General features: G+C 39.0%; 1 protein-coding gene across 2 annotated transcripts in view; it reads right to left on the bottom strand.

The window, feature by feature from the left end:
* The window catches only part of GDAP2 (ganglioside induced differentiation associated protein 2), a 67,574-nt gene that overhangs the window by 17,507 nt on the left and 25,200 nt on the right, over window positions 1-24,867 (bottom strand). For both annotated transcript variants that reach the window (XM_060626301.3, XM_060626302.3), the window contains exons 7-12: window positions 23,406-23,565; window positions 20,997-21,153; window positions 11,269-11,345; window positions 10,467-10,543; window positions 7,150-7,289; window positions 6,413-6,467 (exon numbers count right to left, since the gene is read on the bottom strand). In XM_060626301.3, coding sequence (XP_060482284.1) covers window positions 6,413-6,467; window positions 7,150-7,289; window positions 10,467-10,543; window positions 11,269-11,345; window positions 20,997-21,153; window positions 23,406-23,565 — 666 coding nt within the window. The remainder of the gene's footprint in view (window positions 1-6,412; window positions 6,468-7,149; window positions 7,290-10,466; window positions 10,544-11,268; window positions 11,346-20,996; window positions 21,154-23,405; window positions 23,566-24,867) is intronic.

Raw genomic sequence — 24,867 nt, 5'->3', positions numbered from 1 at the left:
CTCTTTTCAAAGTAGTTGCATGATTTCCAACTCCCTCTTATGATGTAGGAGAATTCCTGTCACTTCACATCACTGTCAGTATTTGGTACTGCCGGTCTTCCAAATTTTAGCTATTCTGGTGGCAGTGTAGCAGTATTTCATTGCAGTTTAAAAAAAGTATCTTTTAAAATATAACTGACATATAATAAACTGCACATATTTGAAGTATACAATTTTTTAAGCATATATATATATATATATATATATATATATATATATATATATACACACCCATAAAACCATCACCATAATCAAGAAAAAGGACATAGCCATCAGTCCTGGAGGTTCTCAGGGCCCTTTGCCACTCTCCCCTCCCACCCTCCTCCCACCCCCCCCCCCCAACCCTCCTCCCTGTCTGCAGGTAATCGCTGCTCTACTTTCCGTAATTACACATTCGTTTGTGTGCCCTAGAATTTTATACGAATGAGATCATACGGTGTGCACGCTTGTCTGGCTTCTTTTACTCAGCATAATTACTTAGAAATCCATTCGTGTTGTGATGTGCATCAACACTTCATCCTTTTTCATTACTGAGTAGTATTCTATTGTATGGATATACGAGTTTGGTTATCAGTTCTCCCAGTGACGGGCATAGGGGGGTCGTTTCCAGTTTGGGGCTACAATACAGCCTCCATGAACGTTTGTGTATAAGTCTTTGTATAGATAGATTTTCATTGGTCTCAGGTGAATACTAGGAGTGGAATGGCCAGATCACATGGTAGGTGTACGTTCAACTCTTTAAATAAACTGCCAGATTGCATTCCAAAGCTTCTGTAACATTTTACATTCAGATCAGCACTGCATCAGAATACCAGTTCTTCCACATTCTCACCAACATTTGGTATGGGCACTCTTTTAAGTTTTAGCCGTTCTAACAGGAGTGCAATGATACCTCATTTTTAATTTGCACCTTCCCAATGACCAATCATATTAAACATCTTTTTGTGTGCTTATTTGCCATCTATATATTTTCTTTGGGGAAATGCTAGCACAAATTTCTTGCCCGTTTCTAAACTGAGTTTTTCCTTATTAGTGATTTCTGGGATTCCTTTATTCTAAAGGGAAATCCTTTTTCAGATAAATGCTTATTTACAAAGACTTCTCTCAGGCTGTAGCCTCATCTTTTCACTCTCTTAACCATCTTTAAAAAGGCAGAAGTTTTCAAATTTGATGAAGTCCAATTTCGTTTATGGGTTGTGTTTTGGTGTTGTATCTAAGAAATCTTTGCTTTACTCAAGGTCACAAAGCTTTTTCTCTTATATTTTCTTTTTAGAAGTTTAACAGTTTAACATTTTACAATTTAGGTCTTTGACCCATTTCCAGCTAATTTTTGTATGTGATGCAAGACATGGGTCAAAGTTGTTGTTGTTGTTTTGCATATGGATATCTAATTGTTCCAGTATCATTTGTTGAAGAGAATGTTCTTTTTCCACTGATCTGACTTCACACATTTCTCAAAAACCAGTTATCTCTATACACGTGAATCTATTTCAGGGTTCTCTATTCTGCTCCACTGATCTAGTCTACCTTTATGCCAATACCTTGTGCTGTCTGGAGTACTGCAGTTTTAGAATAAGCTTTGAAAGCAGGGAGTGTTGGTCCTCAACTTTGGTCTTCTTTTAAAATTGTTTTGGCTCCATTAAAAAAAAAAAAAAAGTGGGGAGGGGGTGCCTCGATGGCTCAGTCAGTTTAGTGTCCGACTTCAGGTCATGTTCTCACGGTTTGTGGGTTTGAGCCCCATGTCGGGCTCTGTGCTGACAGCTCAGAGCCTGGAGCCTGCTTCTGATTCTATGTGTTCTTCTGTCTCTCTCTCTCTGCCCCTCTACCACTCATGCTCTGTCTCTCTCAAAAATAAATAAACATTAAAAAAAAAAAATAATAATAAATAAATAAAATCGCCTTGGTTCTTTAGGTTCTTTGCATTTTTGCTTGTCAATTTCTACAAAAAAGCTTGCTGAACTTTTGACTGGCATTGAATCTGCACATTTAGCAAGCACTGAGAATTTGACAATAATAGTGTCTTCTAACCCCCAAATATAGCCTGTCTTCCTTTATTTGTGCCTCCTTTCTCTCACAAATGTTTTGCAATGTACACAACTTGTACAGTGGACGAGTCTTTCACATCTTTTGCCCTATTTACCCATAAGCACTTAATAGATTTTGAAGCTAATATAAATAACATTATCTTTTACATTTCAATTGCATTGCCTGTTGCTAATATATACAACTGACTTCTGAATACTGATCTCAAACCCTGAAGCCCTGATAAAAACTTACTTATTAATTCTACTAGTTTTTCTGAGGATACCACAGGGTCTTCTACATAGATGCTCATGTCATCTGTGAATAAAGACAGTATTATTTACTCCTCTCTACATCTAGAGGCATTCTGTTTCTTTTTCTTGCCATATTACACTGGCTAGAACCTCTGGTACAATAATGAATCAAAGTGGGGAGAGCAGACATGCTAAAAACCAACCTAATCCTCCTGTCTCCATTAAAGAAAAATATTCAGTAGCTACTGGGTGAACAAAATATAAATGGATTATGAGATGTGGGGAAATAGTCAAGTGATATCTTTAAGTGCTACAGAAAGAAAAAAATTAGCCACCCACTAAGCATAACAAAATAGTAGAAACGTTGATATAACAGATGTTATCTGATAAGACTATGTAATCAGAACTTTACTGAACAAAGAGCAGGAAAAGCCTTTCATTTAACTGATTGTTCCAACACTGTACTTTTCTTTCTTTCTTTCTTTCTTTCTTTCTTTCTTTCTTTCTTTCTTTCTTTCTTTCCTTCATTTCTTTCAGCCTGGCCAAACAGCATTCTCATAAGCACTTAATTAGCACTTACTATGCTATTCCAACATTGAGGAAACCAAAAAAAAAATTTGCAATTTTTAAAAGAATTACTTAAAATATTTCATGCAAATTTTTAAATGTTTATTTTTTTGAGACAGAGCATAAGTGGGGGAGGGGGAGGGAGGGAGGGAGAGAGAGAGAGAGAAAAAAAGGGAGGGAGGGAGGGAGAGAAGGAGACGCAGAATCTGAAGTAGGCTCCAGGTTCTGAGTGTCAGCACAGAGCCTCACGCAGGGCTTGAACTCATGAACTGAACCGTGAGATCATGACCCGAGCCAAAGTCGGATGCTTTACCGACTGAGCCACCCAGATGCCCCTTACATGCAAATTTTAAGATGAGAAATTCAACAATTCTGTAAACAACCAGAAAGTGAAAAGTGAAAAACATTCTCTCAATGAAGTCTTCACTCATCTCTTACTATGAAGGGTAATGGGGACTTTTCACTACTTATCTTAATTTCTCCACAGTGCTTTAAAATAATGACTACTTCTACCATCTTTGACGCTTTTCCTGTCCACTGGCTCCGACAGCATTAGTCAATCTCGGCTCTCTGGAAGATCTTCACATTACTTCTCCTTGGTCGCCCTCCTTGATCCCAGAGCTCTGTCAACTTTAGCTGTCTTCTGTGTGATTTTATTCATTAGCATATTTAAAGAGTTAAAGCACTATTTACTTGATGGAGACTCTCAGATTTATATCCTAGTCCATGATCCCCTTTATCTGACCACGGCTAGAAGTCATGAATGACACTGTCCTTTCATTTACTAAATACGTAAATCCTGGGTTTTATGCTGAACTAAGTCCTCTTTTCTCCAAACCCCAATGATATAGTCAGAATTTTTTTTTTTTTCCTTGCCTGGGCCTGAGTTTGGCCAACTTGCAAAGGACTTCACTGTAAATATTTTAGGCTTCCACTAACATTCTAAGAAAATATCATTAGGCAGGCCTGAAGGAACAGTGGTGTGCTCTACTGGAGGCAGGACAGTATGCATATGGACTAGGAGGTAGCTGTGTCCTTTCAGATACAAGACGGTGGCGGGACGAGCTCACGTAGAGGCAGTGGGACTAATGGCACAGGCATGGATTTGGACAGTAGTGAGCACACAGAACTGATGTAATAGGATGTTTTCCTGGCTCCTGGCTTGGGCACCTGAAGGGCAGTGGTCCCACTGACTAGGACAGGAAATATAAATAGCAGTTTGGGAGTGAGTAGGGGAACACAGGAGTTATTCTGTTTCTCAAATGTTGAACTTCAGGGGCCTGTAAGACATCTAAATGAAGATACTTAATCAACAGTTCAACATTCACGTCTAAGCACAGGAATGACAACGAGGAGGAGGACGAGGACGATGACGACGATGATGATAGTGGTTAACGTTTCCTGAGCGTTTATTATAGGTCAGGTAAAATTTTAAGCATTTTGCAGGTATTAATTAATGTTATCCTTCCAATAACCCTACAAGGTGAGCACTGTTATTATCATCTCCGTTTTATACAAGATGAAATTAAAGCACAGAGGTTCTATTACTTGCCTGAGATGATAAACTGGTAGTTGGCAGAGCTGGGATTAGAACCTGAGTCTTGGATTATGCTTTAAACATTGGGCTTTACTGCCTCCCCTGACATGTATGTATTTGGGAACCGCATATATATATTTGAGGGTTGCTGAAGACACAGGAATGAAACAAGGTACAGAATGAAAGAAAAGGATGAGGGTTTGGGAACACTGACATTCCAAGGATAAACAGGAGCAGAGAGAGGGGACAGCATAGGAGACCGAGAAGGAGCAGCTCGAAGTGCGAGAAAACTCAGCAAGGTTACATTTCAAGGGAGCCAAGACAAAGTGTTTCAAGGAAGAAGGGACCGGCTGGGATTAAGGCTGCAGGGAAAACAGGTAGGACGCAGATGACCAGTGATTTTGCTGTGAGTTGCTTTAGTTGCCAGAGTCGCATCTGAATGAGACTGGACTAAATTAAGGTGGATAAAAAATGGAGTGCAGAACGTAGGTCACACTAAAAAATTTTGGTTGTAAAGGGGAGGAAATAGAAGTGGAGGCTTTAGCATGTTTAAAAGTTGATGAGTTAGATCCAGAAAAATGGGAGGAGAAAGACAAAGACAAAAACTGCTGAAGAGAATTCCTGAGGAAACGGAAATGTGTTGTGTAGTTGACGAGTGGAGGCTCTCCAATTAAAATGTCTAGATCCAAATCCAAACTCCACTACTTACTAGGTGCTTACCTCAGAAAAGTTACTTACTCTCTCAAAGCATCAATTTCCTTGCCTGTAAAGTGGGCATAAACTACTATCCACTTCATAGATACAAGACTTTAACAAGATAATGCCTGGGAAGAGCTGGCACACAGGAAGCACTTAGAAAACATCAGCTCTTATTACTAGGGGATCCAGACCACCAGGTAGAAGGTCTGCCCTTCATTAAGAAGAAACACACTTTTTTGTGACAGAAAAGGAGCTAAGGATAGGAACAGATGTCAGGTAAGCTTGGGGTGGGAGGGAGAGGACAGAAAGCTTTTTACTGATGCTTTTGATGTTCTTGGTCGAGAATAAGGCAGGGCCAACTGTTGGAATGAGGGGCTGCTTGAGGAGAATGTGTCCTTCCCGGGACATACTGTCTAGTGAAATACCAGGGGGGCCTTAGCAGTGAAAGCTCCGTGTCTGCTTAGAAGCCCCCAGTCACATGGCTCTAAGATTTCTCCATCTGTGTTCAGCAACCCAGATACGAGAGTGAAGAAAGCAGAGTGGTGAAATGTCTCACGACCAGGTTTTGATGAGCAAGTGTGATGAACGATATTGTAGGCATTAACAGCAGTGAAAGTGACAGGGCATGGGTTTCAGGCTGGACAGGGAAGAAAATAAAGACCAAAAAAAAAAAAAAAAAAAAAAAAAGGTATTTTTAGAAACAGTAAAAGAACCAAGGGAGTGCATGTGTTGGTGAAGTCAAAATGCAGGACTAGTTATTAGAGATATTAGGGATGTGATTGTGAACAAGACAGCTGTAATCTAGCTCTCACAAATCCTGCAGGCTAGCATAAAGTAGAAAATTAAACAATTAATTGGAATTAAACATTAAAATCTTAAGGGGGAGTATAATGCAGGAGTACCTACTCGTTGGCAGAACTGGTCGGGGAAGGCTTTCTATGGAAAGTAACTACTGAGCAGAGATCTGAGGGGCAAACAGAAGTTAGCACGAGCAGAGGAAGGAAAGCGCATTCCGTATCAAGAGCGTGAGTGAAGTCCAATGAACACAGAGCATGAAGAGGCAAGCAAGAACTGAGAGGCGGACAGCCTGTATGCGTTGCCTACAAAGATACTAGACTTAACGTGGGACCAAAGCATTAGGATCACGACTGAAAATCACTGAAAAGGAACAGTAGACAAAGAAATTGGCCATCACAATGGTGATAGTGAGAATTAAGGCGTTGAAATATATCTTAAAATGCTGGCATGCAGTGCACTTAAATGTGAGATTTAGCTAAAGAGAAACACACTGTACCTTTGAACGAAATGTTGGATGAACAAAATAAACAGCCTTCAAATTCCTCTTGTATCTAATGTGAAATAAAAACATGGGTCAGTATGTCATGTTATAGACAATTAACTCTTTGCTAGAATACAGAAATATATTCACAAAGGGGAAAAAAAGTTAAAATGGGTCTAGTTTACATATTGAATTTTAAGTGAAATGTCAGAAAATAATTCAGGGGACATTTCATTATTTAAAGTATCCGTTTTATAGAAGATACTGTTTCTCTTGGCTGTGACAGAGCCAACTACAGGTAAAACAAAGTAAATTCATATCTAACAAAAAGTTATCATGTGCCTTTTTTTTATACTGTACTAGAATATCTGAGATCATATCATGAATTATAAAACTCATGGGTCACTGGGTCAAATGAAATAATATTTATAAATGTATTTTGAGAAGAGTAACACACCTTATTAACAGAAGGTAGTATTTTTGTTATCTTATATACAAAGATTGGTAACGACCCCAACCCTTTCGCAAGATGTTTAAAAGCAGCAAAAATTTTACATATGAATTTACTTAAATGCAAAATACACTGGAGTTAAGGAGGGCCTCCTGATATTAAAATATCTGATCTATGTGTGATAAAAATCTTTGTTACATGAAATATCTTTTCACAGAATACACAGCAATGTTTACTACTCATTAATATTAGGAAAGAAAGCAGCTATCTCCCTTCTTCATAATTTGCAAAAATAACTAACTTGACATCAACAACATCGTAGAGTTTCTTCAGGAAGTCAGAGTCCAGGTGATTGTATTCACTGGTCAGTGTGTGAAAATATACTAATACATATTCCTTCACAGCAATGTGATCCATTACATGGATGAAGTATAAGAGAGCCTAGAAGGAAAAAAAGAAGTAAACGTAAGATCATCTTGCATAAGTAGTCAATTTCGCAGAAGCCAAGAGAGAGGCAAAACTTAGAAGATGAACCTAATTGATGCCCCAGGCACTAGAGATGGACATCTCAGACTAATGAGTATCAATTCTCTTTGAAAAAGAGCTTCAGGAAAGTGAACCTAGCCAGTGTTTACCAGTTCTCAGAAATGCTACAGTAGGATCCCTTTCTGCCTTGTTCTAAGGGCTGGAGGAGAACAATCAGTCTCTATGTGCTCAAATAACTCTTCATATACTCAAAAGAGTTCTTCAGTCAATTGCTAGGTTTTCCCTCTCTAGGATAATGAACTGTAGAAGTACAACTTCTAGACTTCTGATCATTCTTGAAGTTTCTGCCTGAAACTCAATGAAAATCTTTGCAGTCTCTACTGGGATGCAGACTTATGGCTCTCATGTAACCAAGAATTACTACAGAAGGACATTCTGAGTGATGCCTCCCTCCCATGGCTCACTTGGAGGACTAATTTTCTTGGCATCTTTAATGTTGAGCTGAAATGAGGAAAAGGACAACAGGTTTAGTCAGTAGATGGCAATGAGCCGGGCAGCATTTCTAGAGCTCTGAAAGACTCAAATTTAATGTGACCCAGATCACATTAGAGAAACACTTCATTATAAGAAGGATGAAATTTAAGAGAAACATTAAACACGGAGCAGAGCTCCAATATGGGCAGGGCCAGGGTAACCCAGTGGTGTAGCTATAAACAATGACATAGAGGAAGCTAAGAATTAACCACGGAAAGATTATCAAACAGGTGATTTCCCAATTCTCCTCAGGATAGTCTTTGGCATTATCATGTGTAGACTAAAATGGATTAGCATCCAACTGCTACCAGAGCAGAGGAAGGACGAGGGCACTAACAACACACAGGATCCTTCCACTTTGCTGGTTTGGACCTCACAATGTATCTCATTATGTTACATGAAATGATACATCATGGATATCCAGAACACCAAGCAAGTGCACGCCAAAATCAAATGCAGAGATTTATGTTTTTATTGGTTATCAATCACATTATTAATGATCAGAATGAATGTTATGTTGGTTGTTAATGACACAAAACAAATGGCTACTAGTAGAAACTTAGTAATGATATAATTTGCATTAGTCGAGCTTTTCCTGTGCATTTGTGTGTGTGTATTTTTATTATTATTTCTGCTTTTACCAGACTGCTTTTGGCCCTCTTTCTATCCACTCTCCACCCCCTGCAGGGCAATTAAGATACCCATTTTCAGCTTTAAATTCCCCATCTTTAACTTAAATGTTTTTCATTATAAGGAAGTATAGCCACATGACAGAAAAATGTAGAAAACAAATTCTCCCCAAAACCATGACATCCATTTTGAAATATTTACATTTTGAGTTTTTACCTTTATGCTTAAAACAAAACAAGTTAAAGTCAGGGTATAGGCAATTAATGCACCACTTTTCTATTGATATTACATTATAAATATTTCTCTATAGTACCGTATTTATTTGCCTTTGTAACCATAACCTTTAAGGGTCACAAAATACTCCATCTGTGGATATGCCATAACTAATTGTTAGAACTTTAAGTCATAGTTTTGTGGTACAAACCAGCCCATGGGAGCATGCCAGGTCCAATGCTTCCATAATTTTTTTTTTTTTTTTTTTTTTTTAACCTAAACACCAGTGACCAGGAGCCTAAGGGCTTAGCCAGAAAGCAATGATCTGCTTTTGTACAAATGTGTTTTGTCTCAAAATTGTGTGCAATTTTTATATTTTTAGGTACAAAATTTGTTACTATGGTTAAGAATGATTTGTTAAAGTGGTTTTCCTCTTTTGCAGTCACTTTCTAATACACTGATGTTCTTGGATGACCTATGTATTTATCTTTTGGATTCAATGGTCTCTTGCCCAAGTATTCCAATTTGGGCAGCTTCGGGCTCTACAGCTACTTCCATACTCAGATTATTTCCTTAGTACAAATTCTGAGGAACAGATTCCTGGGTCAATGGATGTGACCACCTTTATCATTTTAATTCATCTTTGATGACAATGATTATTATTTAAAAGTTCAGGCCAGTTTTGAAAGTGAAAAAAGAGATCTCATTCTGATTCGCTTTTTTTTTGGATTACTAATCATTTTTATTTTTTATTTATTTTATTTTTTTAAGTTTATTTATTTTTGAGAGAGAGAGAGAGAGAGAGAGAGAGAGAGAGAGAGAGAGAGAAAGAAAGCATGCAGGGAAGGGGCGGGAGGGGGGGAACAGAGGCTCTGAAGTGGGTTCCACGCTAACATCACAGAGCCCCATCCGGGGCTCAAACTCACAAACCATGAGATCATAACCAGAGTCAAAGGGGGATGCTCAACCGACTGAGCCACCCAGGCGCCCTGGATTACTAATCATTTCTTTATAAAATTTTTTTTAATGTTTATTCATTTCTGAAAGACAGAGAGAGACAGGGCACAGGCAGGGGTGGGGCAGAGAGAGAGGGGGACACAGAATCTGAAGCAGGCTCCAGGCTCTGAGCTGTCAGCACAGAGCCCGACGCGGGGCTCCAACTCACGAACTGCGAGATCATGACCTGAGCCGGAGTCGGATGCTCAACCAACTGAGCCACCCAGGCGCCCCAGTAATCATTTTTAAAAGCATAATCATTTTCTTATTTTTATTTGCCAGTAATAATACCATTTTTTCTCTTACGAATCTGTCCTTTGCATCCAAATGAAGGGGTTATGGAATTATGACATCTTGGGGTAACTACATCTCTGACTTCTTCTCTTCAGATAGATACTCAAGAGTTAATTTTTCTTTTTTTCAAGACAAGCAGTATCTGATTGTTAGTACAATTATAACCTAGAGTGAGTCCAACCCAAAACTCTCCGGCTACATCACATCCGAAACGGAGCAGCTTGCGTTTTTGGAGATCACATGATGGCATTCTCGTATTTTCGAGAATTTGCTCTCCTACAGAGCAAAACCGAACCCCTAACGTACTGAAATGGTGCATGCCAGCCTACAGACCCAGGGCTGCTCCTCTGCCCAGATACACACATTTCCGCCCCCTCTCATATTCTCAGTTCTGATTCCAAATTCACATCCTACTAATTGTAAAAATCAACATCATGTGTAAAACAGAGCCTCGCTGTGGCTTACCTTGTCCATATCTATTAATGTGACAGGAATGTTTCTTCCAACTACCACCATCACTGTGCGCCCACAGTTATCAACACCTGCGAACGGGAAATGTGATCAGCGCCTAGAGACTTTATTCCAAGGCTGGACTCGGACATTGTAAAAACATTCTACACAAATATAAAAGACTGAAAACCAGGAACTTAACGTTTTTCAAATTTCATCCTCAGATTTCTTTCACTTTGTGGAAAACAATACATATATATATTTTAGCTTTACGAGGTTCTGATGACTGCACTTATTTTTAAGATAAAGGCTTCCTGCAGGTTTTAAATCAGGGATAGCCAAGGGAAAGGCTGCAGGGCCAAGGCCTTTTTATAAATAGGCTTTGTTCAAGTTTTAATAACATTAGTGATCCAGGAAAAACTAATGGGAACTCAATTCTGAAAATTAACAATTACTGCCTGAAAAAGGAATTTAATGGAGAAAGAGTGGAAATTTGAGAACTTTCCCCATCTCCATTATAATTTAGACAAGGTTTGAATTTTGTATAGCAAGTGAATGGTATTTTTAAGAGCAGAAAAGATGTTAAAAGGTAAGAAAAGAGACATTAAGAAGAAGTGGATCAACGTAGAACTACAAGATGAAAATTTTATAGGTTGAGATGTTATTTTTAAGATCTTGATGATGAGCCAAACTATCCTCATTAGTATAAAAAATTTTTTTTCATAGGCAAAATGGACAAAATCAGAGAAAAATGAAGTTTCTAGTAGCGTGCTAGGTGGGGTCCTTAAAAAGGAAAAGAAAAGCTACTTACACTCACCTGTTTGGTATAAGGCTTTTAGAGAAGCAATATCAGATAGATCCTCAGATCTTGCTTGACACAACCAGCGATTATAACTAGAGAAATAAAGGATACAATTATTATAATAATCCCCTGTAAATTAAATTTACAAATGGAATCTGTTTCTTTCCCTAAAGAATGAGGTTTTATTATAATGTGCAAGAAGTTAAGGAGGGCATATTATGCAGAATCTCAACCAATGTTGAGAAAATGTTAAACCAATGTTTATTATATAATAAACAAAGATGAGTCACTGAAAAAATGTGTTCATACTACATGATTTAAAATAATCCTTTATGATCAAGTGAAGACTATTCATATAAATGACAAAGACAGCAAGTACTCAAATGAACACTGTTTTCAAATACTATTATTTTCCCTTCCTAAACAACATGGCAGAGAAGGCCTAAAGCAATAGCAGTTATCCAAAACAGATGTTCACTCATCCAACGATTTATCAAGTGCTTACAAAACGCTAGGTATTGAGAATGCTACAGTGAATAAACACTGTCAGTGCCCTCGAGTTTACTTTTCAGAAGAAAAACAGGTAAGTGTTTTACATGTTACATGGGACCACAAAGGAACTAGGTAATTTTATGTGGGAAGTCCAGGTTTATTTTAATGATTGGTTAATCAAACCAGTTGCACTGAGAACCCACAGAGCAGATCCCAGGGATCTTGGCTTAGCTTGGCTTTAGCTAAAAGGACATGAAAGCTGGAAGAGACGTTAAAGATCTCAAAGGGGGGAAATGACTTGCAAGGTCGAGCTAGTCTTAGTCACCAGTCAATTACTGCTAGAGTTGAATTGGAAGTTTACTCATATCTCCAGAGTTCTGGAAAGGTCAGTACTTCTTCTACTATTTCATACTGTTTTGTTGTAATTCAAAGTGCCACTTATTTGCAAAAACAGCTTTCACAGCACTGAAATCATGAGAAGCAACTCTGAAGAATCTAGGTTACATAGGGCAACATCCCACAACATGAGGAAAACTAAACCAGGAGAGGGAGACTTGGGTTCTAATCCTATCGCTTTCTGTGCAACCTTAGTAAATAAAGCTGCTTCACCTCTATGGACCTGTTTCCTCATCCGTAAAGTGGTGTTTACAGAGGACACCTTTCAGCTATAATGTACACTCACACAACTAAGGGTATTTAATAGGAAACCTATTACATATGGATTGTAATCAACAAGTGATATGTCTGCTAGTATCACAGAAATTGAACTGTGTGTGAAAAACATACTTGGTATCACAAGATCCTACAGTTTAAATCTGCAAACTTACCCACCTACGCAAATTGAAAAGTGAAAGACAAAATAGCTTTCAACTCTGGCTTAAGACATAACTTGCAACTCAAGAAAAGAACTATGTTTATGGTCGTTCTCCCTTATCCCTATGTACTGTTCCAAAATTTTAGAGTCATTTCCTTGGTTATTCACATGAAATCCGCAAAGGTACTGTTTTCTAACTGTCTTACGGTTAAGTCATCTCACTGCAAGACTGAACAGAACAGATCTTAAGTGTCTCATGAGTTCCACAGGTCCGACCTGGCATAAAACATGTAACAGGAATTCAGTAAACGTCTGTTAATTTCTATACTCCATTCATGTATTCATTAGCTCATTTTTCAAAGGTGCAGGGCATACATGCAAATGTCTGCATCATAATAGGGACTCTAAGCTTTGTTGAATGAAATAATAAACATAAGTATTATTCAAGATATTTGGGGGGGCACTGGAGAATGATAATAAAAGGCACTTGGTTTCAAAGATTTTAAAGCTGAATATATGAGATAGACACACATTACAAAGAATAAACTTTGTAACAGGATGGAAGGAAACAAGCAGTCCAACAGACGTCTAAAATTCTATCAATCAAGTGTGCTCAGAGGAGGACTGGTGGGGGTGCGGATAGTGGGAGTGGAGTGGAGGCAAGATCCAGACATGCAGAATTAACTGTTCTCTTCTTTGAACCACAAAGATTAGTACAAGGCTTCACCCACTTACTGCCAGTGTTTGCTTCTACTCAGACCACATGACAGAGAATATGGCTTATTTGTCTCTGTATTTCCAGCCAATCCCTAGGGTAGCTCCTGATACTGAGTAATGATGTGTTCAATGAACTCTGAAAAAAATCTTTTTCGAATTGGAATTCAGGTGCACAAAACAAAATTAATTAGCCTTGGTTCAAATCACTCTCATCATGGGTACACACATGGTTCTCTTTAAAAAACTGCTTATCTAATTACTTATGTTTAATGAAGTAATAAGTACTCTGAAACCTCCTGGCCAAAACAAAAGCAGGCACTCTCACAATAATCTATATCTAATCACATGGTCACTCCCCTCCAATTCTGGCCCCTGCCCCCTCTCCCCAACCCCCACCCCCCCATAACCAGTATCTGGAATCACACGTTCATCATTTTCTTGCTTTCCTTTTTATATCTTTTTTTTGTTCATTTGTATGTATTCCTAAAAAGTTTTTTGGAAAAAGCTTACCATTCTGTATGTAGTCTCTTGGGTCTTGTTTGACCTACTGGACTGCTAAGATTCATCTGTATCATTGGGTGGGATTGTTCTTCATTCACCTTGATTACCATGTAAATTGTAGTTGTACTACATGAAAATGACGCTTTTTTTTCATCTACTCTCCTACTGGTGGGTGCCCGGACTGTTCCCAGGTTTGTGCTCCTGTGCACAGTGCTACGATCAACTTATTTTACATGTTTCCTGGTATATGTGTGCATGCTTTCTCTTGGGTGGCTACTTAAGGGTTGAAGTGCTAGGTTACAGGTATATTCAGTTTTGAGAGGTAAGACCAGACCCCTTTTCCAAAGGGTTGTACCTACTTGTGCTTCTACAAGCAATGGATACGACTTCCTGGGAACCCATGTCCTCAGCACGTGGTATTGGCAGATGTTTTAACGTTTGCCAGTCAGGTTTGAAAGGGTATCTCATTTCTCTGGTCACTAATGATGCTGAGAACCTGTTCGTATTTATTGGACATGTCTTCTGTGAGATGCCTGTTCATATTGTTTTTCTAGAGGGCTATTTGTTCTTTTCTCACTCACCTGTAGGAATTTTTTGTATAATTCTTGATCCTAGTCATTTGCCAGTTATGTTTACCGTGAACACTCCCATTCTGTAACTTGTTTTTCACTTTAAGATTCACTGCTCCATCTGCCAGAACTCTTAATTTTAAGAGAGTCAAAACTATTTTTTCTTTTACAGTCAATTCCTTTTATATCTTGTCTAAGAAACCTGTCCTTTCTCCAAGGTATAAAAGACACTATCCTACAACTTGTTCCATGAGCTTTAATTAAAAAAAAAAAATTTAAGTCCTCAATCCATCTAAAATTGACTTTAGTCCATGGTGTGAATCCTGATATGGTATAAACTCTAAAATGTTGTTAACCTTGATCTGTGATTAACAGCTTGAGATCCTAGAATAGATTTTGGCTGGCAAAATCTATACGAGCATATTCATGGGGAGAAGGTTTATAGCTTACATGTGATTCTTTATGAAGGCTTTATGATTCAAAAAGGTTTAGTTTCTAAGCCTGAGACGAATTCCAATGCAACAACTCAGGACTGCAATCTTCAGCTGGTTTCTTCTTTATTCTAATCAAGTCTCCTCCCTTCCCACTACGGATCATAGAAGTTTAATTTGATTATCTAGTCAACTTTCTTTTCCTTTAAACAAGAATTTGGAAGAAGGGAATAAAAGCAAAAGATGTTAGCTTTATCTCCTCAGCTAACATGTTTGTTTCCCTCAACTATTAAAAAAATATTTTAGGAGCGCCTGGGTGGCTCAGTAGGTTGAGCGTCTGACTTCAGCTCAGGTCATGATCTCGCCGCTGGTGAGTTGGAGCCCCGCGTCGGGCTCTGCGCTGACAGCTTGGAGCTTGAAGCCTGCTTCATATTCTAAGTCTCCCTCTCTCTCTTCTCTGGCCCTCCCCTGCTCATGCTGTCTCTGTCTCTCAAAAATAAGCATTAAAAAAATTTCAAAAAAATTTTAAAACTTCCATTATATCTCTTATAAACTGCACCTCATTTTTTGCTATAGTTTCTGCACTTTTTTTCAATAAAGACATACAATTTTTTACCCCAATCCAATAATCAAAACAAATGCTAAAAGGAAAGTATCAACTTAAAACAGTTTCTTGTTTTCTTAGAGCTTATTCCAGGTAAACGGATTTCTATTACCTGCTGGGTAAATTGCAATAATCACAGGTAAACAGTCACACAAAATATGGCAACATGGCAGCGAAGGGAGCCACTACAGCGCTCTGAAGGCAGAAATACTGAGTGGACAGATTCTCAACAGGCTGCAATCAACTAAGGCTGGATGCCGTCCTCACAAAGCTAACAGAAGGCAATTTCTTCCAGTTAATCAATTACCATCCACGTGCATAACCACAGGTTGAATGAGGAAGAAAAGATACGCTAAATTATTCTTAAAAGACTAATGGCTAACATATTTGTGTGTAACCAATAGCCCAGGGAGAATGTTGGCTTTGGAATCAACATAAGCTTTCCTGACCTGATGGAACTGCCCCACGCTGGACTTGGTTAGGACCCCTGTCACATACTCATTGGACCCTGTAGTTTAAATAAATTGTTCATACAATACTTAGTTTAACATTTCTCTCCTCTGCAAGACCCGAAGCTCCATGAAGCTGCCACTGTATCTGTCTCGCATGTCACTATTATGTTTTCAGCATGACACCTAGCACATTAGTAAGGGCTCAGAAAATACTTAACAGTGAAGGAGATGAAGTTTTTATTCCGGAAAATGACTTAAGAGTTGTTGGCAATTGGATCTTAAGCCAAGCGAGGAACACTAACGGAAAAAGAAAAAGTTACTGTAATATAATTTTAAGAGTTTTAAAGCTGTATTTTTGAAAAAGAATATCTAGGTTGCTTCCTAATTTTTGTAAGTAAGCCAACTTCTGTCTTACGATATACCCAAATCACTGTCACGACTGGATAGAAGACCTAGATATATTAGTAAAGAATTAGGCAACATGCCTAATTTTTTCAGATGTTAAAAAGAATTACCACACAGAGGTAATGATGTGGCGAGGTAGTGCTGGGCAAACAATGATCTGACTCTATAAAGACAATCCATGGGACCTTAGTGTTGTTACTGATGGAAGAATTGAAAGCTTTCAAAAAGAGATTGATAACTAAAGACCTACTTCCTCAGAGATTAAAAAAAAAAAAAAAAATCACTCGATCAACCCGATCAACCCACATAATGAACAGAAACCAGACCTGTTATGTGTAAATAAAGCCTTATTTAGACAAAATAAGAGAAATAAACAAACTGAGAAAAACCACAGCCTGAAATCTTAAAACATTCAGCACGTAGCAGAATAACACTCAGTTATGTTATGAACTCGTAGACAAGGAGTCATCAAATCTCAAACCTTTTGGTCTCAGGACCCTTTGATGTTTATGTCAGTTATCTCTACCAACATTTACCACGTTAGAAATAAAAACGGAAATGTTAAAAGTGATTATTTGTAAATCTAAAAACAACGAAAACCTTTACGTGAACATTAAGCGACTTTACACGACAAAAACTATGTTTTGGGAGAAGGGTTAATACTCCTCGTTTTGGCAAATCTCTTTAGGTTCTGCTGGATTCTCACATCTGCTTCTGCATTTAATCTACTGCAATGTCACACAGTAAGTAGCCTCTGGGAAACTCCACTGAACGGTGGGAGGAGGAGGAGGACAAGGGCAAATAGTCTGAGTAGCATCACAAAACTGGTTTTGGTCTCTTGGGCTCCCTGAAAGGGTCTCTGGTTCCTTGCCCACCCTTCTGGGCCTCTGTTATTACTCCCAAGTATCCTGCAGCATAGCTATGAGACTCAACCTTGTTTGTAATCATCACAGACGCTGGGCACTTAAATGGAAATCTGACAACGTTTTGATTCAGACGTAGCTTATCACTCAAGAGCACAGTGTGACAGAGGCACCTCTCCCGTTTCTCAGTGCAGGCTTTGGGAGCCACAGGCTGTGTTTTGTTGACTACACGGTCACAGCCTGACCGCTGCTCAGAACACACCCCGACACCTGAAGACCATGTGGCTCACTCATGAATTTTAAAACAGAGGGACTACCTTAATTATCTCTGGCTACTTCAATGTCTAGAATGTTATCTTGTACAGTGTAAATATTCAACATTTTCTGAACTGAATGGAAACTATCAACTGTGTAACAAATGTGAATCTCAAGATCAAGGCCCTCTACCAACAAGGACAGTGCTTTCCATGCTGTATTCATATTCCTTCTGAGAAGCTATCCCTTTGCCGAGGACTCCTTTCCAGAAAGGAGTGAAGAGGTTTTAATGCTGACTTGAACTAGTCACTGAACTAATCATTAAGTGAAACAAATCTCATTAAAGAGAGAAAGAGACACATGCAGACAAGTATCCAGTCCAAACACAAACTTCAAAATTTCCAGATTATCTATACTACTCATGGTGAAATGAAAAAGGTATGAGGGGTGCACGTGTGTGTAGAAGAGAAAGACAGAGAACAGGTTGACTGATTTGAGAAAAGTGGCTGCAATGCAGTTCTTTGAATATGAATACAAAAAATCTCTAGTCCTTTGCCAACGTGTCTGAAGTTGGTTTGCGTAAGTGGGCTGAAGAAGGTGGCGGAGAAGGGAGATGTGCCGTACTCGCCACTCGGAAGGCTCTTTCTCAGTGAGCTGTGACTCTGGGTGAGCCAGTCTTGGGGATCATTTACCCTCTAGAAAGGGGTCAGACTACATCAGTGATTTAGGACGCGGAAGAATCACTTATGAAACTTTAGAAACTTTCCACAGAGGTTCCGATGCAGGAAGTTTGGTGTGGGGCATACACATTTTTAGCAAGCAGCCCGGGTGATGATAATGCTTACAGACCATGTGTTCCACTTTGGAAAACTGTATCAGACGATTACCAACATTCCTTTTGACTACGGGTATTCATTCACGAGAAACCACAAACCAGTGGTTCTTGAAGTGTGGTCCACAGTCTTGACGCTTTTCAGGGGGTTTCCAAAGTCAAAACCGTTCTCATCATACTGAAACATCATTTGCCTCTTCCACTGTGTTCACATTTGCACCCATGGCGGAAAAACAACTGTTAAGTCAAACTACTGGTGCCTTATGATGAACCATGGCGGAGGCCCCAGATTGTACTAGCAGTCACTATGCTCTTCCATTGCCAAAATTCCCAGAGAACCAAAAAAAAAAAAAAAAGAAAAGAAAAAAAAAGAAAAAGAAAAAAGCCAGTTTTATTTAAGAATGTCTTTGATGAGGAAGTAAAAATTATTATTTTTATTAAATCAACCCTTGGGAACACATCTTTTTAATTTTAATGTAGCACAGAATGGGAAGAACACTTCTACATACCGAAGTATGAGGTTGTCTTGAAGAAAAGCACTGTGTGACTTAGAAGCTGAACTAGTTGCTTTTTTTTCATGGAACACTGTTTTTCTTCAAATAATGACTGGCAGACAAACTGTGGTTATTCAACATGAGTATTTGGCAGATGTTTTCTCAAAAATGAATAAAGTGACCCTGTCGTTTCCAGAAAAACAACCAACGGTATTTCTTGCCAATGATAAAACTTGAGATTTAAAATGCACATATAATTTTGGAAGATTCGTCTCTATCACCAGAAGCTTAGAGCTCCTAATACTTAAAGACTTTTCTGATGAGGTCAGTGGCAATATTAACAAATATAATTTCTTCATATTGGGTACTGAAATCTGTCAATATTTAGAAGATCCGAATAATTCAGTGAATTGTGTTTTCCAACAGAAAATGTGATACATTCATGCTATAAATTCCTATTATAAAACCAATTCAAAGAGGACAGAACAAAACATTTTAATATATCAGAATATAAAAATTCATGGATATGCTTTGAGATTCCCTATTACCACTAAACTGTAAGAAACTACCATTTATCGAGTTATGTTGTAATAGCAGAAAATACCATAAATTATTTGAAAAGGCTATTAACATACGCCTCTCCTTCCCAATTATGTATCTGAGTGGGGCTGGATTTTCTTCATACACTTCACCCAAAACAACTTATTGCAACAGTCTGAATGCTGATATGAGAATCCAGCTGTCTTCTATTAAGCCAAACATTAAAACATTTGCAAAAATGTAAAACAGTGCCATTTCTTCTATTTTTTTAGTTATTTTTCATAAAAACACAATGGATTATTTTGAAATAAATTAATGATTTCTCATATGATAAATACTGGTAGACACAAACCACGTAAACAAAAGCTCTCTGGGGTCCTTAACAATTTTTAAGAGTGCAAAGGGGACCTAAGACAAAACAGTTTAAACACTGCCTTCGACCAAAAAAAGGTACCCAGTTCTAGTAGTGCATGAATCACCATGTGAAAAAGTTCAAAATATATACAGATGCCAAAGTCCCAGTCATGTGAGGGACAACCCCATCACTGTATTTAAAGAAAAATGTTTGCCAGTTGATTCTTACACATGCAAATTTAGAAACCACTGAAACTATCATTTGCTGGCCACTGCTTGTGGAAAAGCTGTTCATTGGTGCCCCCTAGTGGCAAATTTGCTTTGTTTCTAAAAATAAAATCAGAATAAAATGAAGACCAGAAAATCACCAGATACAAAGTTCTAATTCTGTAAGGGACTCCAGAGGTCATCCAGTCCACTCCCACTTACAGATGGAGACTGACAACAACCACACATCACTACAAGATACCGTGATAGAGGCTGTATTTTGCTTAAGTACAGGTGTGAAAAAGCATACAGGAGAGGCCATCTATTCCAGACTTCCCTTCCACCTATTCTGGCTTATCTCCAGGGAGATAAATTTCCAGAGGCAATAACTTTTAAGCTGAAACCTGGAGAATGGGCAGGAATTGAAGGATGAGAGTATTCTGGTCAAAAGGGATGGCAAGTACCAAAGCTAAAAGGTAAAATAGACCAGGATTTGCTCAGTACTGAAGAGAACAACAGTGATAGATTTTAAGAGCTTGCTAAGTACCAGGTGCTCACAACAATCCTATGAGATGTTAACCTCTCAACCAACCCTATAAGGTAATGCTGATATGAACTATAATTTACCATTTTTCTTTCCTGTAAAAGTGCCTGAAAAGCAGCTAGTTTTCCAAAGACTGTTAATCCTTGGAAAAGCTTACCCAGAAGCACATAAGCTGCTTTTCTTTATGCTTGAAAAAGGACTTATTCAGAATTGCTTTAGAAGACACCTGAAAGAAATGGAATGGCTTTTAAGGTCCCTGGGATAAATCAGGGAGAAATAAAGTGTTTTTAAATGTAACGAAACTATAGATTACGCTTTAGTTATAAATACAACAAAGTTAAGTAAAATCTTTGTTAACTCTGCCTTTCCCTTCCCCTAGTTGCTACTTTTAGAACTTCACCCAGAGGCACCACAACTATAGTAGAAAGAATGGGGGCTCAGAAATCTGATGTGCATCTGAACACTGGCTTCGCTACATTTTAACTGTCACCACTGAGAAGTTAACTTTGATTTTCTGCATCTACCAAATGTAGGGACAACATCTTCCTCACCAGATTGTCATGAAAAATAGACTAGAATACATTATATGTTGATCACTTGGCAGCTGTAAGGTCCTTTCTTATTCCTCAAGTCCTTCCATGTCTATCAGTCCAAAGGGGTTCGCCTTACTTTCTCTGATGCTGCTTCTGCAGGGCTGCCTCTGATAACTGGCCCTGAAGGATCAGTCTTCTCTGCTTATCAATATCTCCTTCCATTCGAGCAAAAGCATGAGAGCCGATGAAAGAGAGATCTACTCCCAAGCCTTCAGCCTCCTCTTCTTGGTTGTCTGTAACAAAAATACTATCAATAGAGAGCGTAGGACAACACCCAACTATAAATGCTACAGACTGTGAATGCCTGAGAGGGAGGACTGTGAGGTAATCAAAAACACTGGGGTTAAGGGTATTTTTTTTTTTTTTTCTTGAGAATCAAACTGAAATCAGATTTAGGCATTTAACGAACTGAAATAACGCAAGAAACCCCCTGTCCCTGTGTGACAGAAGTTTTAGGAATACCAAGGTGACCTAGGTGTCACTTCAGGAAGGAAAGAGTAGAACCTAATGATAAGCAAAAAGAAGTAATTATACAGAATGCAGGTTGAAAGATGGACTGTCACACCACATCTGGCAAAACAAATAAAAAAGAACAAATGTTTGGGATCATTTATCCAGAACTGCTCACGGAGGGAGCACGTGGTTAGCGGACACAGAAACTGGAGTCCTTTTGTTCGATAAGCCCCAATGACAGACGGCTGGAGCGGGACTGCAGGACCCACATTCACTAGGATAACGTTTCATTCTAATTTAGCATCCTGGTTTTCTCTACTGGTCATGCCTATGTAATCATTCCGACCTGTCAGAGTTCTAGTTTTCACTACGAATTAATAAATTAACTTTCCAATTTACCCATATGATCATTTTGTTTGGCTAGATGTCAGTACTTCGGGAATGGATCATCTCTTAATGTGCTCCTCACTGCCTTCCCAGATTTATTAAAAAAAAAAAAAAAAAAATGTCTTTAAAGAAAGGAAAAAAAAAAATGCCTTGGACCATGGGGAGCTTCCCAAGGTGATGCCACTACTTGAAGCCCAGCCAGGTGGGCCACCTCAATGGGACTTCCTTACCTCTACTTCACTGCTCTTCAAATTGTGACAGGTCAATAGCTCAGACAGTGTGCTTTTATGAACAAATACCCACGAATGAATCAAGTAAGCTGATTTTACATCTATTTTAACAGACTGAACATTCTAATTGAAAAGATTTATGAGCACTAAGACCTACATCTTTGAGGCAATCAAGCACTCTTTGTGAATGGCTGACACAAGGAACCCTTTGCCTAACGAGTTGGCCTAATCTGCTGCCCAGCATTACGATCTCGAATTGGGTTTGCTATTCATTACTCCTTGTCATACAAAATGTATTTACCCACTTAGGAAAAACTATATTCTTTAGTGGTGGTCCTAAGCATGAGAATTCCAAATAACTCTGGGCGTATCCTAAAGTACACAGGCAGCCCTCCAGCAAAGCTTGGTTCAGACATTTCCTGGTGGTAAACCACTTACAATTCCTCCACTGGAGTTAAGGCTGCGTACTGGTGATAAAAAGGAGATGAGCAGCCTTCTATAGATTTCTACCTTGATGCTCATTTACAAGTGTTCACAGCAGGAATCTCACAGTAATTCCTAGACTGCTGAATTTTCAGATCAAGTTCTAGCACTGAAGCATGTAAGGCATGCCTCCACAGAAGGGAGTTATGGCCTTCACCATGTCCCCATGAAGACCAGTGCAAGCTGTCAGCACAGATTCAGAAGGGCTCTCACCCTACCGTGCTCTGCCACTGCTCCAATCTACATGAGTATATAACTTAAAGAAACCAAAAGAGTGATAACAGCATTCTTGTTTCAATATTTAATATTAGGTCTGGCTTTTAGAGGACATATTGTTGAAGCTGTTGACAATTTCAGATGATTGTGTACTTCAGGAAGGTGAAAATGTTGTTATACCCAACTCTGGATCTCTACTGCCTAACAAACTTGATGTTTTGTGTGTGTGTATAAACATACATTCTTTTTTAGGTTAAAGACTACACCTGGGGGTGCGTGGGCGGCTCAGTAGGTCAAGCGCCTGAATCTTGGTTTGGGCTCAGGTCGTGACCTCACGGTTCCTGAGACTGAGGTCCACATTGGGCTCCATGCTGACAGCATGGGGCCTGCTCGGGGTTCGTTCATTCTCTCTCTCTCTCTCTCTCTCTCTCTCTCCCCCTCTCTCTCTCTCTCCCTCTCCCTCTCTCCCTCTCTCCCTCTCCCTCTCTCCCTCTCCACCTCTTCCCTGCTTGCATGCACACACACTCTCTCAAAATAAATAAACTTAAAAAAAAAAAAGTAAATTTTAACAAGAATAAAACTCTAAAAACATTTAAGGTGGTCTTGATCTTAATGACACTCATAGAGAGCCCCCAAAGGCAGGCTAAACCATCTCCTTCTTGGTGGTGTTCATCAGTCCCTGACAGAAGAGGGAAATTAAGAAAGGCAGAACTCACCCTCCGGGGCACCAGGTTTTTCACTTATTCTAATCTGTCGTTCAGGTACCACAGGCTCCCCTTCTGCATTTCCAATATCTGCAGGTAGGTATGGCAACGATCGACATTCCTCCTTTAATGACCTTGGGAAGTACAGAGGTAGCAGCTTTTGGTAAGTAGCCTGTGTCAGAAAAGCAAGACATTCTGTGAAAAATAACGAAGTAACGAAGCAGCCATCAGGCGTCAGCAATGCATTGTGCTGTTCCAGTCACTGTGAAGACAGCTCCCACCAAGAATAAAGGCCTTTCCACTTCTAAGCTCGACTAGAGCCGTCTGGGACCCTCCATCAGTTCTTATGTAAAAGGTCAGGATATTGTTAGATGGTCAAGTTAAGCCTGACTCCCATCCTGGCAACTTCAGGTCACTGAACCTGGAATGCGGAAGCGCTGCCACTCCTGTCCTACGGTCATCTGCCCCTCCCTTGGAATATCATATTTTTCTTTAACGACAATTTCAGCTTTATCACCTCCCATGGGAAGTATTTCCTAACCCTGTGCAAGCTAGAGTTCTGTGTTCCTGTCCATTCCATACTTCCATTAGTGCACTTATCACGATGATCAAAAACTCTGAACTGTCTGTCCCCACCAATACACAACGGACTGCTTGAGGACAACGACCCCGACTTCTTCACTGGTGTATTCCCATCTAGTGTAATAAACTTGTACGCCAGACACTCAATGAAAGATCACTGACAGAACGAATGAATAGGTAACCAAGTGAAATAAGAGACAGCAAACAAGCAAATGTGTCTCGTTTTAGCAAATTCGAAAGTATTTATATATCATGCATATAGCTATTAACACTTTCAGCGGGTATTTCACAGGAATTAACTCATTCACCACAAAACTTCTGTGATATAACTGCTATTAGTACTCCCATTTTATCAAAGAACAGAGAGGTTAAGTAACTTGCCCAAGGACACATAACCGCAAAATAATATAGGCTGGATTGGAGAGCACACTAAAACTAAATAAAACTTAATAAGAGTTAAAGCGAAGACCTAATTTTCTATAATGGCTCCAAATTAGACTGCAACATACTAACCCCAACTACATACAACAAAACATAACCCTCCAACTTAATCAATGCCAGTCACTAGGCTAGGCTGCCACCTGTTTCCAGGTGAGGCAGACATCAAAGCTTTTCCAGCACAGTAGCGGTTTTCCAGTTACGCTGCCCAGGCACCCAGTACTTGGGTTATAAGGTGATGCCTCAAGATATTTTAAGAGCTAATACAGGGAGCAAAGCAGAACAACTCCACCTTGTGGGACTTCACTAAGTGAAAACAGTCTTAGCAATGAAAAATATGAACAAATGCTCCTTTCTGATTTATTTTTAGTTTCTAACACGGATTTTTTTCAACAAATGATACCAAACACATACACTGATACCTAGGATTTGCCTGCTAGCAATTCAGCAAATA

This window comes from Panthera onca, chromosome C1 (genome assembly GCF_046562875.1).
Source record: "Panthera onca isolate mPanOnc1 chromosome C1, mPanOnc1 haplotype 2, whole genome shotgun sequence".
Taxonomy (NCBI): Eukaryota; Metazoa; Chordata; class Mammalia; order Carnivora; family Felidae; genus Panthera; species Panthera onca.
This window is presented reverse-complemented; position numbering and strand designations above follow the sequence as displayed.